This window comes from Eucyclogobius newberryi, unplaced genomic scaffold, assembly GCF_026437365.1.
Source record: "Eucyclogobius newberryi isolate DKJ021-1_F unplaced genomic scaffold, fEucNew1.0.hap1 SCAF_17, whole genome shotgun sequence".
Classification (NCBI taxonomy): Eukaryota; Metazoa; Chordata; class Actinopteri; order Gobiiformes; family Gobiidae; genus Eucyclogobius; species Eucyclogobius newberryi.
In genome coordinates this window covers 33,232,584-33,249,619 of record NW_027315801.1, presented here as the reverse complement: position 1 = coordinate 33,249,619, position 17,036 = coordinate 33,232,584, and the positions used below count along the sequence as shown (strand labels likewise).

Below are 17,036 nucleotides of genomic sequence, written 5' to 3'. Positions count from 1 at the left end.
ATGCAAACTTCACTGAGATATGTTTTATGTCGCTTGGGTGTATTTAAAATCTTTCACAATTTGAATTAATTTAGACCTGGAGAGGGTTTCATTTTATTGTCGGAACTGCCATGCCAACAAACACAACTTACATGTTTGCGTCTTGTTTCATTATTTATTTATCATTATTATGTTTCATATAATTTATATATAAAGAAGTAAGACAATGTAAACTTTATGAAATTATGCATAAAAACATTTTATTTCACCAAGTTGAAATCACCTTGTAGGGCATTACTGCCATCTAGCGGTAATGCACACATTTCACAATTGCCTTTTGTATGTGGTGTGATGGCTGTTAATACAAATGCCAAATGATAATGCATGCATATATACCTGTATTCATGAATAATATGAATTTTGTGAATTTTTCATCAAGAGAATACGAATTCAAAAGACCCAGCATTTCACATTCACAAATACAAATGTGTGTGATTTCTTACTTTAATTTGTATTGCTGTGGATACCTTTAATACCATTTAAGTTATATAACTAAAGTGGCGTTTATTTTTTATTTGGTTATTTACATTTGCTATTTAGAGTATATTGAAGAAAAAGGTTAAAATGTAGTCATCTGGACGTGGTTTTGAAAAATGTTTGTCTACATGGAGCACTCCTGGACGAATGGGAGATTCTACAGACTTATTTAGAATGTAATTTAAGCTGTAAACTTCATTATAGTAGCAGTAGAAGTAATAGTAATAGTATTTTTTGTAGATGTATAGCAGATGTATTTGCTGTAGTTTTATAGTGTTAGTATTTGTTGCAGTAGTAGCAGTATTTGCAGTTGTAGTACTTGTATTTGTTGTAGTATTGATAGGGGTAGAATAAGTATTTGAAATGGTATTTCTTGTAGTAGAAGTAGCAGTAGAAAGTCATAGTTGCTGACTGGCGCGGAAACAAGGGTTAGATGTTAGGGCTTCGCACGATCCTAAGCTCCTGAGCTCCTAGCACTGTTTTTAATTAAATATGTAAACTAAATTAAGCATTGAGGCAATAAAATGATAATCAAATATTTTTTGCAATCAAATTATTTCATTAATAGTTTCAGCCATAGTTATCAGAAAAGGTTTATTGCCATTGCCAATGAGCAAAATTCACAATCATAGGAACTTGCTTTGGTGATTCGGTGAAACATACAACGATCAGCAATAATAAAACAACATATATAAAGTCAAAAAGGCCATGCATTAAAGAAAAACAGTTCAAATTTACTATAGGATAAAAATAGGCTTACTATGTACACAAATTGTACAGTTGAAGTTACAGATGTAGTGCAGAAAGTGAACAGAGCAATGATTAATTAAATTGTAGTTAAAGTGACAGGTTAAAGAAACTGTTCTTGTGGAGGGAGGTTCTGGTCCGGATGGACCGTAGCCTCCTGCCTGAGGGGAGTGGCCTCCTGCCTAAGGGGAGTGGCCTCCTGCCTGAGGGGAGTGGCCTCCTGCCTGAGGGGGGTGGCCTCCTGCCTGAGGGGGGTGGCCTCCTGCCTGAGGGGGGTGGCCTCCTGTCGTGTCCAGGGTGAGAAAGGGTCGGCTGTGATCCGTCCGGATTCGACCTCCCCAGATTCCTGGAGACGTACAGGTCCTGCAGAGATGAAGTCTGCAGCCGATCACCTTGTCAGCAGAGCGCACAATGCACTGTAGTCTCTGTCCCTGGCTGTGGCTCCAGCGTACCACACGGTGATGGAGGAGGTGAGGGTGGACTCAATGATGGCCGTGTAGAACTGCACCATCATCTGCTCCGGCAGCTTGGGTTTCCTCAGCTGCCACAGGAAGTACATCCTCTGCTGGGCCTCATCGATGAGGGAGCTGATGGTGGGCTCCCACTTGAGGTCCTGGGTGATGGTGGGAAGCGGAAGGAGTCTACGGTGGTGATGGGGGAGTCTGTGACAGTGAAGGGGGGGTGTAATAGAAACTCCAAAATGTTGTATATAGCACTATTTTGAGCAGATAACAAATGCCAAGCCAAAGCCAAATACAAAGACAGTTACTACTAAAGGGCACCAATATGTACTTCAAACCGGCCAATTCTTACATATCTAGATAACAAAATTGAATTGAGGCAAATATTCAAAATTTAATTTAATACTTTATGGCAAATGTAACAGCATTGTTTGAGTCTGGTATGAATGTACTACAAATGGAAGACTAAAAAACAGATTTGTTGTTTCTGCAGTTCTTTTAAGTAGTATTTGAGTCAGGGGTGGGCAAACTTTTTGACTCGAGGGCCACAATGGGTTCTAAAATTTGACCGAGGGGCCGGGCCAGGAACAGATGGATGGTGTGACGATGCTGGAGTCCTCTTGTGCGTATAAAGTTCACAAGTTTTACTGCAATATAGACTTACACAGTGATTTCTGATGCATGATACAGCCAAGGAAAATAACATCCTGCTCTAGGTTTTCCTCTTTCACTTTGTCCTGGATTCTTTTCAGCAGCCCAACGTTTTTTCCTGTTAAATTTGGTGATCCATCCGACGTGACATTGGCATTATGGAAAGGTGAGTTGGGAAAAGCTTAACAGAGAAGAAGAGGGCGCCAAAAAGTGCTCTTCTCTATCTCTTGGGGGAAAAGTGGGCATTACAGGCGAAAGGTAAAATGAACGGCCGGTGAGTTCGAATCCCGACTCAGACATTTACTGCATATCCTCCCTTCTCTCTCCCTTCATTTTTTTCATCTCCTGTCTAATAAAGCCCAAGGGCAAAACATTTGTTATTTTTTTTATATTACTTGGCATGTTTGGCGGGCCGTAGTTTGCCCATGTCTGATTCAAGTAGTATTTAGCTTGAGCCGGCTCCTGAGTATATCTGGAGTGGCGCAAGGATCACCCCAGTATTTTTCTGCTCACTCTCCTCACTGTAAAGCTGGTGTTGGCGGATGTAGTTGAGTACTTTGTCGGGCAGCAGATAGCGGACACTGCGACCTCGGCGGAGAGCTCGGCGGACATGAGTTGCCGAGATCTCGTTCGTTACCCACTCTTGAACAATATGGATGTTGTTTCGGTGCTTCCACAGCGTATCCGACTGATGGATGAACTTAAGAGGTTCATTACCGGTGCGCGTGATGCAAACTAAACCAAAGCAGCCAACAATTTCCTCAATGTCCTCCGGCTTCCACAAATTAGGAACGCCAAATGACTCAAGGACGTCGGCACCGCAAAGCAACATCAGACGAGTGCCATCTAAGTACAAGAGGAAAGAGAATTGTAAACGCTAAATATAAAAAGTGTGTAAGACTAGTCTATTTATTGCTCATTGTGACCATCCCGTGTTGTACTAACATTGCTCTGTGTGTTATTAAAATCCTTGGCATCTTAACCAACTATGTTTTAATTAATGCATTAATAGATATGTAATAGACAATAATTGCAGTATAAATGCTTGTAAGGGAAAACACAGATAAGAATATTTGAGGTACATATGTTAGAACATTGCTTATTCATTTATAGTAGAAAACAGGATTTATTGTTTTGTGACAGTTTAATTTTACTGCTGCTGATTAATCACTAACATTAGAACTGAGTGCAGGGCAGACTTGTTGATGCTAAAGGAATGAGGTTGGAGGAGATGTCTCAAATGAATAAGCAGTTCAGGTTATTATGTAATGCCCGACTTGCCTGAGTTTTGAGGAGAAGATAAAGGCACATGATAGTTTTCGTCAATGCGTCGCTTTTTTGCGCATTTGACCGTGTCCACTAAGTCATTGTTCTGCTCTAGTGCACCTAGTTCGCTGTAGAAATGTCTGAAGGGGGCAAACACAAAGATGATTAATTTGAATATTGCGTTAGAATTTTAAAATGACACGAAATTATGTATTTTGGAGATTATACTATATAAGCCTTTGGCCAAACATGGCCTCACAGGTTCTCTTCAAAATTCTGATACAAACAAAATACAAGAATAGACTTTTAAAACACCATGACATATACAAAGGGCTTGACATTTTGCAAAGTCCTTTAAAAATGTCTGACCTTAAAAAGTAAATATTTGAGAAGTGACCGCAAACTAAACATGCCAAAAACAGGCTGAGCAAGTCAAGTGTCTTTTTGTTTGTTTAAGGTGTGAGAAATATTACTATGCTATAAAGACATAGATATACATTTTCTTGGAGAAAATAAATTCTTGTTAATGTTCTAACTTAATACAAAGGCAGTTTTAGTTATTCTTACTTCCTTATTCAAAAATTGTGACACTGTTCTTTGGAAATCACTTCTTCATAGTTTCGATTTCATAATCAGAGAAGGCAAACTCACCGTACGACTTTAGCAGTCGCAACCCACTCCGTCTGTAAGCCCTCCCAGGAGTCCACGGTGATCCAGGAGTTTTCTGAGGCCAGTTGGGCCATCTCCAGCCGATGTTTGGCCTCAATTAAACCTTTCTTTTTATAGCCATCCCCAACTGGTGAGATAATACCTTTCACAACTCTGTAACCTGAAATAATAAATATTACATAAACAATGTAACAATTAGAGAGTTTTGTAAATGCACCATTATCAAAACTATAAGTGAAAGACCATTATGATTGAAACATATAATGAACCGTTGTCATTCCACTTATTATTTTTCCGCTCCATTCCTTATTAGGAAATGAGAGGTTTTGTTTCTAAGAGTTCTTCTATTAAGAGTGTTTTTTAAACTTCCTACAAGTTATCTGTCCTTCTCCTCTGTATCTACCTGCGTTGCAACAATAAAAATTCCCCATGTGTGGACAATAAAGGAATATCTTATCTTATCTTTACAGCTCAAACTATCCATTTTTGTTCTGGGGTGGTTAAAACCATGTAATATAACCGTTGAGGGCAATATAATTAAATAAGCTCAAGCCAAACCCTGCAATGAGATCAAAGTGTGAGATTGTGTAGGATAAAAGTGTAGCATACCAGAGTCCTCCAGATGGTCTCTGGCCAGTTCAAACATTCTCAGGTGCATGTTGGTGATGGGGTTGAAGGAACCACAGGCCAGCAACACCACTTTGGTCCCAGCTGTCCCATCCATGCCTCATGCTGCAGCTACTCTCACTAAAACAATTCAAAGGAAACAGGCGGAAAAATATATGAGGCTCAGAGTAAGAATATGGGGTATAAGTAAGTATAGTAAGTCCTTCACTAGCACCACTAATGGACAGGAACTAGTCTAATTTATAGAGGTAAAACTTACTGTTTGAGCCTACGTTGTATAATTTACTTGATAATAATGATAATATTACCAGTCAGAATCAAACCAGCCCACGATGTGTTGCTGATGTTCTCTCTGCAACGAACCACAACCACAAACTGTGTGACGCTTTACTTCACCAGACTTGACTTCTTCTTCCTTTCTGTTTAACAATATAATACATCCATGGGAGCATTACCGCCACCTACTGTCCCGGAGTGTGGAGCGTTACCGCCACCTACTGTCCCGGAGTGTGGAGCATTACCGCCACCTACTGTCCCGGAGTGTGGAGCATTACCGCCACCTACTGTCCCGGAGTGTGGAGCATTACCGCCACCTACTGTCCCGGAGTGTGGCAGTGCTCACGTTCTAAAGTGTAATTTCAGTCCGTACCTGGATTCTTCTAACATTTTCTATATAAAAAAAAACACAGCAAACACAGACTCCTTATTTGCCTGGGATTTCCTGACATTTCCAGCTCAAAGCACAGCCCAGTGCCATGGCTGATGGTTAGATGGGTTCTTCTTAGCAGTTTTAAGTGCCCTTGTTGTTTCCTCCATGGTCATTTTTTATTTATTTTTTAATGACCCAACATTGGAGTTTTGCCACCTCTGATTAATTATCAGAGTTGTGAACCATGGCCGTCTCCTGCCCATGTCCCCAGACCATAATAGATCCATGTCTCCTGCCCATGTCCCCAGACCATAACAGATCCATGTATCCTGCCCATGTCCCCAGACCATAATAGATCCATGTCTCCTGCCCATGTCCCCAGACCATAATAGATCCATGTCTCCTGCCCATGTCCCCAGACCATAACAGATCCATGTATCCTGCCCATGTCCCCAGACCATAACAGATCCATGTCTCCTGCCCATGTCCCCAGACCATAACAGATCCATGTATCCTGCCCATGTCCCCAGACCATAACAGATCCATGTATCCTGCCCATGTCCCCAGACCATAACAGATCCATGTCTCCTGCCCATGTCCCCAGACCATAACAGATCCATGTATCCTGCCCATGTCCCCAGACCATAACAGATCCATGTATCCTGCCCATGTCCCCAGACCATAACAGATCCATGTCTCCTGCCCATGTCCCCAGACCATAACAGATCCATGTATCCTGCCCATGTCCCCAGACCATAACAGATCCATGTCTCCTGCCCATGTCCCCAGACCATAATAGATCCATGTCTCCTGCCCATGTCCCCAGACCATAACAGATCCATGTCTCCTGCCCATGTCCCCAGACCATAATAGATCCATGTCTCCTGCCCATGTCCCCAGACCATAATAGATCCATGTCTCCTGCCCATGTCCCCAGACCATAACAGATCCATGTCTCCTGCCCATGTCCCCAGACCATAATAGATCCATGTCTCCTGCCCATGTCTCCAGACCATAATAGATCCATGTCTCCTGCCCATGTCCCCAGACCATAACAGATCCATGTATCCTGCCCATGTCCCCAGACCATAACAGATCCATGTCTCCTGCCCAGACATTAGGACAGGGTAGTCCGGTGTGGCGTTCAATGGGCTGTAGATTTCGAAAATTGTAGATTCCTACGACCCTAACCCTAGATTATTTTTAATTCGCTTGAGAATTGTGTCATTTTCTTCATCCGTTGTATTTATGAAACACGATATAACTCTAAAATTGTGCTTTGATTTAAGTTATTTAAGTTAAATCATGTTTAATGTGTATTGATGGCAAACGGAACTATTTTCCTGAACGTAGCAGTCTGTGATTGGCTTACACACCCGGAACAAATGAACCGCACCCACAGGCTGTAAGTAATCTCAAATATAACAAAACTACTTTATCATAAACTCCTCAAAACACATTTCACTGCTCAAAAATAAGTTAATTTAACTGTTCTGCTTTGACACGTCCGGATTCTACTTCTGACCTCAGTTTATAAAAGGGTGAGAGGTCCTTTGTCTTTTGCTTGCTAGCTAAAGGTGTCAACAATGCTTCCACTGGGTAAACATGTACGCATAATGTTAATAATGGATATTAATAATATGGATAATCCAGTCCTTCACATAACTCGGGTGATGTGGAAATTCACTAACTCCGTGCATGTAGTTTTGAGCTTGAGAGTTGCTAAATTGTCTTTGTTTATACTTGCTGAGTTTTAAAAGTCCAACATGTCTTACGTCCAATATCCTCTGGTATTTTTGTAATTATTTTGTAATACTTATAATGTTCCAGACGACCATGGCATCCCGTGGGAAAACAGAGACTGGTAAATTAAAGCAGAATATGGAGGAGCAGCTGGATAGACTGATGCAGCAGCTTCAAGACTTGGAAGAATGCAGGTGAGACATATACAATACATACATTCAATGCCACACGAATCAAGAACCTTTCTCTCAACATAAATATAAAAACATATATATATTTTTCAAGTAAAATGAATAGACTATTATTAATATTATTGTTATTATTTATTTTTAATACATTTGATCTTTAATGTATAGTCTTACCTGTTATAATTTCAGAGAAGAGTTGGACGAAGATGAGTATGAAGAGACAAAAAAGGAGACGTTGGAGCAGTTGAGTGAGTTTAACGACTCCCTGAAGAAGATCATGACCGGGGACATGACGCTGGTGGACGACCTGGGTGGCATGCAGCTGGTATCAAAGACATCTGTGGCATTTTCATCAAGAATAGAAATGGCTTTCATCGTTTGCATTTACGTTCTCTTTCTGTAAAATGTCTTCACCAGGCAATCCAAGCCGCCATCAGCCAAGCATTCAAAACCCCGGAGGTCATTCGATTATTTGCTAAGAAACAACCAGGGCAGTTGAGGACCAGGCTCGGCGAAGTAAGAAATGCAATTTGTGTTATTTTTTCAGCAGAAGTGGAGAGTGGATGACCTGTCGAGCTTGCGATTGGACTATAAAAACTTGCTGTGACTAGAAAGATGTGCCAAACGTTCATAGAGATACACTAGCAAAAATGGTATAAGAAATTTTAACAAAAGAATAACTCTACAAGCTTCTGGGTAAAATACCTTTATCACACTGGAGTCAGCACTTTTGATTGAAGGTTAAGTTTAGAATTTAGCATCTTAAAATCTCCATTGGTTTAACATTAGGCAAACATAAAATTCTGTGAGGTGTGACGAGGGTTAGCGTGCAATTATTAAGAGTTAAGAGGCTGAGCAGCTACTATTAGACGTATGTGGTAACGTTCATAACGTGCTTGTCTTCAACACATGTAAAACTCAAATTTGAAAAATAATTGTAATAACTTAGTGTTTTATAAAGTTTTAGAAACTGAGATTAAATACAGTTATAGGTCTTGTGCTCATTACTTACCACATGCATGATAAGCAAGATTTCAAACATTTTATATAATGTTTTCCCCCGTTTTCTGTGGTCACTGTTGAGCTCCATAAAGCTTGCACATGTATACAGTAAAAAATGTATGTACACGGAATTTCCATGTTAGATTTGTGGCAGAAGGTAATTTGTGCTCAGAGAGAAGCGATTCTTACTTAACCAAGTGTGTTCGAGGAAGTCTGTGTTTCGTCCATGCGTTCACTCATTAAGTCTTGTAAATTCAACCTCTCGTCTCTATACTTATCATGCCCCACTTGAGCAAAAATGTGCTGTGAAGTAGTAAAGGTATGCTTGAAAAACTGTTGGCAGTATGGTTTATTCCACCTCTGCAGCGCCATAACTGTCTCAGGCGCTCGTCTAAGTGTTGTGTGACATTCTGTGCAGATGGACAGAGATGTCATGGTGGGGAAATTATCACGGGACATCTATACTCAGCAGAAAATGGAAATCCTCACTGCCTTGAGAAAACTGGGCGAGAAGGTGAGTGTTGAGAAGGGTTATTGTTCCGGTTCAGGACGATTCAGCGGCTCTGAAACAGTTGTGATTTATGGCAGTCACTGAGTCGTCTCTGGACGGAGGTAATGGGGGCTTTAAGTAGATTAGTTACTGCTAAAAATATCCACAATAAAGTTACTTGAATTCACAGTAGTCGTCTGGGATTGGCATAGTTTTCATCACGAGTGTAGCAGTCATGACTCAATTAGTCTGTTACGGCAAAGCTTTAGCACATTGTGGAAAACCTGTTTAGTCATGTTTGCGCTGACATTTAAATGATCAATGGTTGCATATATTTTGGATGACTTCAGTTTGTTTTCCCTCCCTCTTACATTGTCTTTATAAAGCATTAAACATGTCTGAACATTTGTGACAGCTTCCTGCAGAAGACGAGTTATTCTTGTCCGAAAACGCTACAGCAACTCTGAGCCAGTTTGAAAAAATCACTGCAAATCTAGGTGAGAGTTAATGATGAAATATTTCGGATTATTTTTACTATGTGTGATGCTTTATTTCAGAGTTTTTTGATTTATGTTTCCTTTTATTTTAGGATCGGAGGATAAAATTATGGCCTTAGCAAGCTCTGGGGTGAAAACCAAAGCATAAGGAATTTCTGTTATTAATTGCTGCACTTTTTATAGTATTTTATATATATATATCAACTTTTGTAAATGTATTTCATTTGTCCAGAAGCATATACGCAGTCCTAAGCTACAGAAATAATCAAATACAAAACTGTGCCAATTAATGTTGTCGTTTACCGTGTGGATAGACATTTGTAATTACATGTGAACTGTTTGTATTGTGTCTTTCATAGAATAAACAACGTGTCCACTGTGGGTCTGAAATTCTTAGTTTATTCAAATTGCATAAACATTGCGGTGATGATTCCCCATTTCTTGAGCGTAAAAAGCATTAACACAATTAAATAAAACAAATTACATGACTATTTTAATTGTTTATTGCTTGGAAAGATGTATAATGATCTCTTTGTACTTAGCTTTTTATTTTACTTGTCTTAAATCACATTCAGCAGTGAAACTCTCCAGTTTCTCTATCTCCACCACTAGAGGGCGCTTGTGTCTCGTGTTTCCACTGCACAGGGCGTCTACCTCCCCCAGTGCGCAGTGTCCCACCTGAAGCTGCTGCAATGAAGCAGGAAAAACAACATCACGCCACATTTATATACCACCTCATCATCCTTTATTTTGTTCACGAGCAAGCATCGACTTTACTACAATTTGCCTTTTGAATTGGTAGAAAAGTGAGAGCAGCTCCAACAAGCACAAAGGAAAAAATCCAACCATCCTGAAAACAACTTGAATCTTTCCATTTTGAGGAAGAAAAATAAAACTGATAAAAAGAATTTAAAAAAACAAAAACATCTAGAGTGCTGCAGACGTGTGATTTGAGATTTAAACAGTGTATTGGGCCAACATGGCATTATTCATTCATTAATTCTGGATCATGCAGAGATTGCTCTATTGTCTTTCGCACTATGGCTGCTAGATTGATAGGCAGTGACGTTCAATTAAATGAACATCTATTCCAGGGGTTGATTATGAACAAAGGAAGAATAAAACCTGAAAAATGACGATGATTCTGATACTATACATGATGTTATGGACAATGTTTAGACTTTCTGTGATGAAATTGAGAATTTTGAGTCAAGAAGCGTCATTGTTCTATTCCTGTGAAATGCATGCTGCCCTCAAAAACCCCTCTGTCAACAACTCAGGCAATAAGACACTTCAAAATGACCGTCTACTATACACAAATAATTCAGTTTGACAGAATACCCATGTATGCTGCCAAAGCAATGTTTCATATTCCATGTTTCTGTACAACATTTTAGAGGTTGAGTTTCAGAACAATATGATTTAGTACAATATCTATAGAAGGTACAATATGGAGCTAACTACACATCAACATGGACCCGAACAACTATGTGAAACACAAACTAGCAATGCGTTATTGTTAAATGAAATTAATGTCATCCCCAGCTTTGTAATAAATTGATTTTTGAACTGATTATGACTGGTAAAAAGGCATTCCCATCTCGACAAGTTCAGAGCTTAACCTGTGCAGGTCTTCACGGCGGGAGAGACTATTCACCAACACTAATATTAAAATCATAAATTAATCTAAATTACAATTGTGCTACTAAAATTAGCATGACGTACAAGCATTGTTGGCTATTATAACATTCTTCTTAGTCCAAATGAAAAACAAACATTTGAATGTGTTGAGGTGAAAACTATTTACAAGGAGTAGTGTAGCAGTAGTAGTAGTGTTTTAATATCATTTCCCCAAATGAATTGTGCCACACCAAAATCAGTTTACCAAATGTAAACAAATAGTTTCAATCAACTCTGTAATGTAGATACTCTGGCAACAAACCAATTCAGAATTAATTTAACATCAATTTTCTTGAAATCATCAAGGCTCCACTTAATGGCAATAGCAGGAGCTTGAAGATTTCAGCTTTTCTTTCTCCTTCTTCAGCAAAGATTAGATCATATCTGCTGAGAAGATGTGTTTATCCATAATATATTCTTAAACATGTAGCTTTGTATTAAAGCATTTTGCCAAATACAGTATCCAAATCCAAGCCTCAACCCTTTGAAAAACATCACAAAATTTGGGGAATGGAAATGGAGTGCTACCTATGCAAGCTAAGCTAGAGCTGAAACCATCAGTCAAGTTTCACTTTGCAAAAGAGTAAAAAGGACAAAGCTCTTTGTCATGGAAACCTCCAGATGTTTGCATAAACATGACTGGACAGCCTTTTTTGCAGTAATTTAGCCACATGCTACAGCTTCTTTGTAACACAAGTATTGGACACAACTTTGCATTATATATGGGACCCAACAGAGAAAGGCCATCACTAAGACACAGACTAATTACATGGTTTCTTTATATTTACAAAAATGTTAAAAAGCATTTCTCTACATGTGATATCTCAAATGCACTCATGCACTAAAAAAACAGAAGGAAAAAGCTGGTTACTGGTTCAAAGCTTATTCACTGTCAACTACAACTCAAGCTGTGAGTTTGCTGCGAACTAATCTAAAACATAAAGAATTAAGAAATAAAAACAAAAAGTGCAGGGCTGGCTTCAGTTCAAAACAAATGTAGGCCAAGTTTTCCTGGGAATTCAAATATAATAAATAAAAAAATAGTAAAATTCAGCAATCCGGTGATGACTACACTACACTGAGTACCACCACTGAGAACAACAGGAAAATCTTGACCATATATATATATATATGTGTGTGTATATATACGCTGAAGGAAAAGTATGACTTCTATTTTTACATGACGGCTCCTCGCGGACGAGCGATGGCGGTGGAGGCGTGTGTCGTGTGGAAGGAGCTCTGGTGGTTTTAGTATGTGAGGGTGGAGTCGTCCCACTCCAGCTGCTGCTGTCTGCTGGCTCCGGGCTGGTCCTCCGGTTCGGGGCCCTCGTCCTCTTCGCTGCTGTCCGACTCGGCGCTTGTGATGTCATCTTCCTCCTCGCCCTCCTCGCTCTCCTCCTCCTCCTCCTCGTCCTCCCCGCTGCTGTGCTGGTCTTCATAGGTCTGCGGGAGGGAGACGGCACATTATCACGTCCACGTGGCGCTCGAAATAGCCTCCGTGTGTGTGGCATCGAACTGACTCGTCCTCATCCAAATACGTCAAATGCAAGTATTAATAAAGTCCCAATCGAATTAAACTACACTATATATAGCAAAATCCAATACACAACAAAAACTAAATGATCTACAGAACAAATTAAAACTTTTAGAAGCTAAACATGCAGAAAACAGGAACCCTCAAATACAAAAACAAAACAAAGACACTATGAAAATGGATCAAAATTCTCAAAATTACTATCTTGGAAGCTTAGAAAACAACAGGCAGAAAGAACAATTTTTAAAATACGAGACATTAAGGACAATATCATTCTAACCAAACAAGACCAACTACAATCCACATTTGAATCCTACTATCAAACACTTTTTACTCAAACACTACAAAACAATAAAGAAAAAATACAATCTTTGCTGGATACTCTTAATTTACCCATCATGACCGAGGAACAAAATAAAGAATTAGGGGCCGAAATAACTAACTCCGAAATTGAAAACGCAATTAAAAGACTAAAAAACAATACATCTCCAGGGAGTGACGGTTTCACTTCAGAGTGGTACAAAGCTCTAGGAAAAACCCTGCTTTTATCAACTTTTAACTGGGCCCTTAAAAAAGCTCAGATCCCCCCAAGCTGGAAGGAAGCCATCGTGTCCTTGACACCTAAAGAGGGGAAGGACCGACTGGACCCTGCCTCATACGGACCTATTTCAATTCTAAATGTGGACTATCGTATATTATACCTCAATCATCTCCAAAAGAATGGAACAAATACTCCCAAATCTAATTCATAATGACCAGATTGGATTCTAATGGATCTGACTGACGTTTGGCCATTGAGCGTCTACTATGGGAATCTTTATGGTTTTGGCACTGCCCCATTTGCGACAGAACATTCCTGTTTCCTTTCTTTGCTATTTAGCGAGTTTTCTTTTGTAATTGAAATACTGAGAAGACAAATACATCTTGCAAATACATCCTTCGGGCTGATCAGCGTTGGTTTCGGTTTGTTCAGTGATTCTACCTCCATGGGGTTGACGGTGATGGTGAGGGCAGAGTCGTCCCAGTCCATCTCGTTCTCCTTGCCGTTCTCCTGGTCCCTCATGGTGCGCTGGTGGGCCGCGCGGATCCGGAACACGCCCAGGATGATCATGAACACCAGGAAGCTGACGCACACCACGATCACGATGGTGGCGGCGCTGGGGACGACTGCAGCAGACAGACGAATACAGACAGAGTGAAGCGGCGTGTCAAGGATAAGCTGACACTTATCCTTTTCAATCTTTTCTTTTTTTTAAATAAAGATTTTTCTCTTTTCCGTTACATTTAGCCAGGGAAGCGAAACATATGGACAAGTATAAATCGTCTTAACTCCTTTTTTCTCAGATAACAACATAGAAAACATATACTTATATTTGAATACTGTGATCGGAGACTTTTATTGTTTATGCAATTACTCATACAAAAGCTACTTAGGCCGCGGTTATTTTATTACTTGGTTTACGGATCCGCCGCACTTAGATTATTGATTTCTACAATATGAATAAAATAAACTATTATCAATTTTTTTTTATAAAGTACCGCAGACAATGCAAAATAGCATTAAATGAAATATAAAAAGCGGTATTAAGTCAAAAGATAAGTGCGCGTGAAGCAATTTTTTGTCAAAATCCTGCGGAAGTTATTTATTTTGGAAAGCATTGTTGTGACGGAGCGGCGCCGTCCAGTGCGCGGTCCCGGCGAGAGCACGCGCCCGTTTCCCTGTCTGCTGCGCGCCTTTATATCGCAAATATACATTTTAAACCCGTTTACCACATTTTCTCCAGCGTGTTTTGCCGTGACTAAGGCTGTACACCTAGAAGTGAGTTCTGAGTGTAAAACACGCTAAATCTACTGTTACACTCCCCCCCTTCCTCCCGTGGTCCGTTTTGGGTAAGAAAAAAATCATTTGAAATGGAAATTATATTTGTATTTATATTTCGTCCGCCTGTTCAATATATTTCATTTAAGAATCCGTAAACCAAGTAATAAAATAACTGCGGCCTTAGACTAAAAACCTTTTGAAGTGTCACTGAACTGAAAAACTGTGATTGCAAAGTTGAATGTGCTAAATCTTAACATTGAGCAGGGAGTCAAAAAGTAATAAAGACAGAAATAACATTTGTCTTGGAAGCATAAAGTTATAAGATGTTACTGACAGTGTTTTATAATGATGAATTGTCAATATTGAGTTATTCTGATAAAAAAAGCATTTGCCTTTAAACCATTTGTGTCTTGAAAGGCTGGATGACAGGAGCAGATTACCCACTCTGAACAAAAAGGCTGTGCACAAACGGCGCCTGCACAGATGTCCCACGCTCTCAAGTATAATCCATAAACTTGTCCCATTAAAAAAAGGTGCAAAACAACCGACCTTTTATACGTGCCCTACTTCTGCTTCACGGGCTCTCATCTACAGGAGCGGCAATGGCAGAGGCTCAAATGGTTTATATCCCACAAATGCATGATATAGATGCTGCATGGGAAACCATGCTTTGTGTAACTTTTAGGATTTACTTAGGATTTGATTTTAAAAAAGGTAATAATATTATGTAGGGCAAGATTTTCAGTTATAAAAAGAATAGTAAACGGTCAATAATCTACTGGACACCGGTGATAAAATGAGGTAGTTTTCCATCAACTTCATATTTGTATCATTTGAATCGCTTGTTTCTGTATTTCAATTTTGCTTTAGATTATTTATCCAAAACTACAGAACATTAACCTCAGACATTAAAAACAGCTCATTCCTTTCACATTCATATTGTTTACATTCAGTGGTGAATGAATGAATGAATGAAGTACAAGAGTAAAAGTAATGTAATTAAGTAAGGTACAGATGCCTAAAAAAAATTACCCAAGTACATTTCACAGTGGATACATTTTACTTTTACTTCAATAATTGTTTTTAACTGGATTCATAGTAGTTTATATGGTTTGAGACCATCTGAAATGGCTGAGGGGTTGGTTTTTATTGAGCATGTTTATAGAAACATGAATTTTGCTTGAAGGGGTTGAGTTCATGAGTGAGATGAACAAAAATATACACATAAACTTGACATAAAACATTAAGAAATCGAGCCAGTCGCTTCTGTTGACTGAAAATCTACAAAATTCTCAAGATCCCTACATAATAAATAATGCAAAACATGAATTAGAGTAAAAGATTTCCTCCTGTAGCTACACTTTAAGTCATAAAATATTGTACTTCTTCAGTTATTGCATACATAAACATCCCCAAACTATTTAACCTCCAGTCGTGCCATCACCTGAGGCCTGGTGAGCGTTGACCAGGTTGTGTCCAGACAGGTCCACAGAGGCGTGGTGAACCGGGTTGATGAAGTTGGCTTGCATCATGGCGTTGTTGGCGTGCTCCTCGGGGTTGGCTGTGTGGATGACGTTCACCTGCAAAACAACAACCAAACAAAATCCAGATCACTGCTGACACCGTACCTCGTCTGTACAATACAGTCCCTTATTGTACATGATCATTACAAGCCTTACTCACTGCAATTAACCAATTCAAAACATTTATGTTCTCAATAAGTCCCAATTGAATCCATAATTATTAGAATTTCTTTACATTTTTTGTTCTACCAATACTTCTTGTACAATATCCATTATGTATTTTATGTTCAGTTAAGTTCACTTTGTTTATTTGAGCAACAAGCAAGTGTCATTACATTATGCTGCAGTAGTGGAGAAAGTTTAAACGTATATACTCTTATTCTATTTCCCATGTTGACAGCGTTACATGTAAAATGACTTGGCTGTCTTGTGTTACTTGTGGGTTTTCGAAATGTCCTTTTTGTTGCTCTGTCTCTCTGTGTCGTGCTCTATATTTTTATGTGTTTCAAAATGATATTACAAAATAAGACAGCCGGTGGTACCTCCACTTTGAAGTCGTTGCTGATGTAGCGGCCGTTGAGCTCGGAGCACACCAGTTTGAACTTCCTGTCGAACAGCGCCTCCGTGTGCCAGTTCTTGTAGCGAATCAGGTGCAGGACCAGCTCGTAGTTGGACATGGTGTTCACACCTAAACACAGACAAACACAGTGTGAGCAGCAGGAAGCATTTCACCGTTTACTTTACTGTTCATTAGGCTGTAATTATGTGCAAAAATGGTTGGTACAACAACGTTTGGTTTCATTAGAACACGTTTTGGCAAACTACTTATCAAACCTGTGTGTGGGTCTGGGGCTCGACCGCTGCGTTTCAATTTCTAGGCGGAGTTTAGAGACAGAACCAATCACATAAACCCAGAAGTGACGCAAAAAACGCGACCCGCTTAACCGGATATTACGTAGTCCATGTCAACA

At 39.5% G+C, this 17,036-nt stretch overlaps 3 protein-coding genes across 8 annotated transcripts in view; 1 reads left to right on the top strand and 2 right to left on the bottom strand.

Annotated features, from left to right (window-relative positions):
- Window positions 1-1,203: 1,203 nt before the first annotated feature.
- nmnat1 (nicotinamide nucleotide adenylyltransferase 1) lies at window positions 1,204-5,335 on the bottom strand. Its single transcript, XM_072450158.1, has 5 exons — window positions 5,246-5,335; window positions 4,920-5,057; window positions 4,293-4,470; window positions 3,648-3,781; window positions 1,204-3,221 (listed from the first exon to the last, which is right to left on the bottom strand). The coding sequence occupies exons 2-5, from the start codon at window positions 5,032-5,034 to the stop codon at window positions 2,821-2,823; spliced, it is 828 nt and encodes a 275-aa protein (XP_072306259.1). The 5' UTR covers window positions 5,035-5,057; window positions 5,246-5,335; the 3' UTR covers window positions 1,204-2,820.
- A 1,633-nt stretch (window positions 5,336-6,968) lies between these two features.
- lzic (leucine zipper and CTNNBIP1 domain containing) lies at window positions 6,969-9,881 on the top strand. Of its 3 annotated transcripts, none has more exons than XM_072450157.1 (7): window positions 6,969-6,991; window positions 7,417-7,523; window positions 7,707-7,842; window positions 7,935-8,033; window positions 8,938-9,033; window positions 9,425-9,506; window positions 9,599-9,881. In XM_072450157.1, exons 2-7 carry the CDS (start codon window positions 7,423-7,425, stop codon window positions 9,652-9,654), a joined length of 570 nt encoding a protein of 189 aa, XP_072306258.1. In that variant the 5' UTR covers window positions 6,969-6,991; window positions 7,417-7,422; the 3' UTR covers window positions 9,655-9,881. The 3 variants fall into 3 exon arrangements, with proteins under 3 accessions (XP_072306258.1, XP_072306257.1, XP_072306256.1); XM_072450156.1 differs by lacking the exon at window positions 6,969-6,991 and adding an exon at window positions 7,000-7,127; XM_072450155.1 differs by lacking the exon at window positions 6,969-6,991 and adding an exon at window positions 7,037-7,111 and having other exon boundaries at window positions 7,403-7,523.
- Window positions 9,882-10,228: 347 nt separating this feature from the next.
- The window catches only part of clstn1 (calsyntenin 1), a 53,371-nt gene continuing 46,563 nt past the window's right edge, over window positions 10,229-17,036 (bottom strand). For all 4 annotated transcript variants that reach the window (XM_072450151.1, XM_072450153.1, XM_072450152.1 and 1 more), the window contains 4 exons: window positions 16,608-16,753; window positions 15,987-16,122; window positions 13,703-13,887; window positions 10,229-12,629 (listed from right to left, as the gene is read on the bottom strand). In XM_072450151.1, the coding sequence (XP_072306252.1) occupies window positions 12,435-12,629; window positions 13,703-13,887; window positions 15,987-16,122; window positions 16,608-16,753 (662 nt within the window). In that variant the 3' untranslated portion in view covers window positions 10,229-12,434. The remainder of the gene's footprint in view (window positions 12,630-13,702; window positions 13,888-15,986; window positions 16,123-16,607; window positions 16,754-17,036) is intronic.

Excerpts from the sequence above, each read along its gene's own strand:
- nmnat1 (XM_072450158.1), bottom strand. The coding sequence starts at position 5,034 with ATGGATGGGACAGCTGGGACCAAAGTGGTGTTGCTGGCCTGTGGTTCC. Across the intron at positions 3,782-4,292 it reads GCGACTGCTAAAGTCGTACG|ACATTTCTACAGCGAACTAG; the intron begins GTGAGTTTGCCT and ends TGCCCCCTTCAG. Across the intron at positions 3,222-3,647 it reads TCAAAACTCAGGCAAGTCGG|ATGGCACTCGTCTGATGTTG; the intron begins GCATTACATAAT and ends TCTTGTACTTAG.
- lzic (XM_072450155.1), top strand. The coding sequence starts at position 7,408 with ATGTTCCAGACGACCATGGCATCCCGTGGGAAAACAGAGACTGGTAAA. Across the intron at positions 9,034-9,424 it reads TGAGAAAACTGGGCGAGAAG|CTTCCTGCAGAAGACGAGTT; the intron begins GTGAGTGTTGAG and ends CATTTGTGACAG. Across the intron at positions 9,507-9,598 it reads AAAAATCACTGCAAATCTAG|GATCGGAGGATAAAATTATG; the intron begins GTGAGAGTTAAT and ends CTTTTATTTTAG.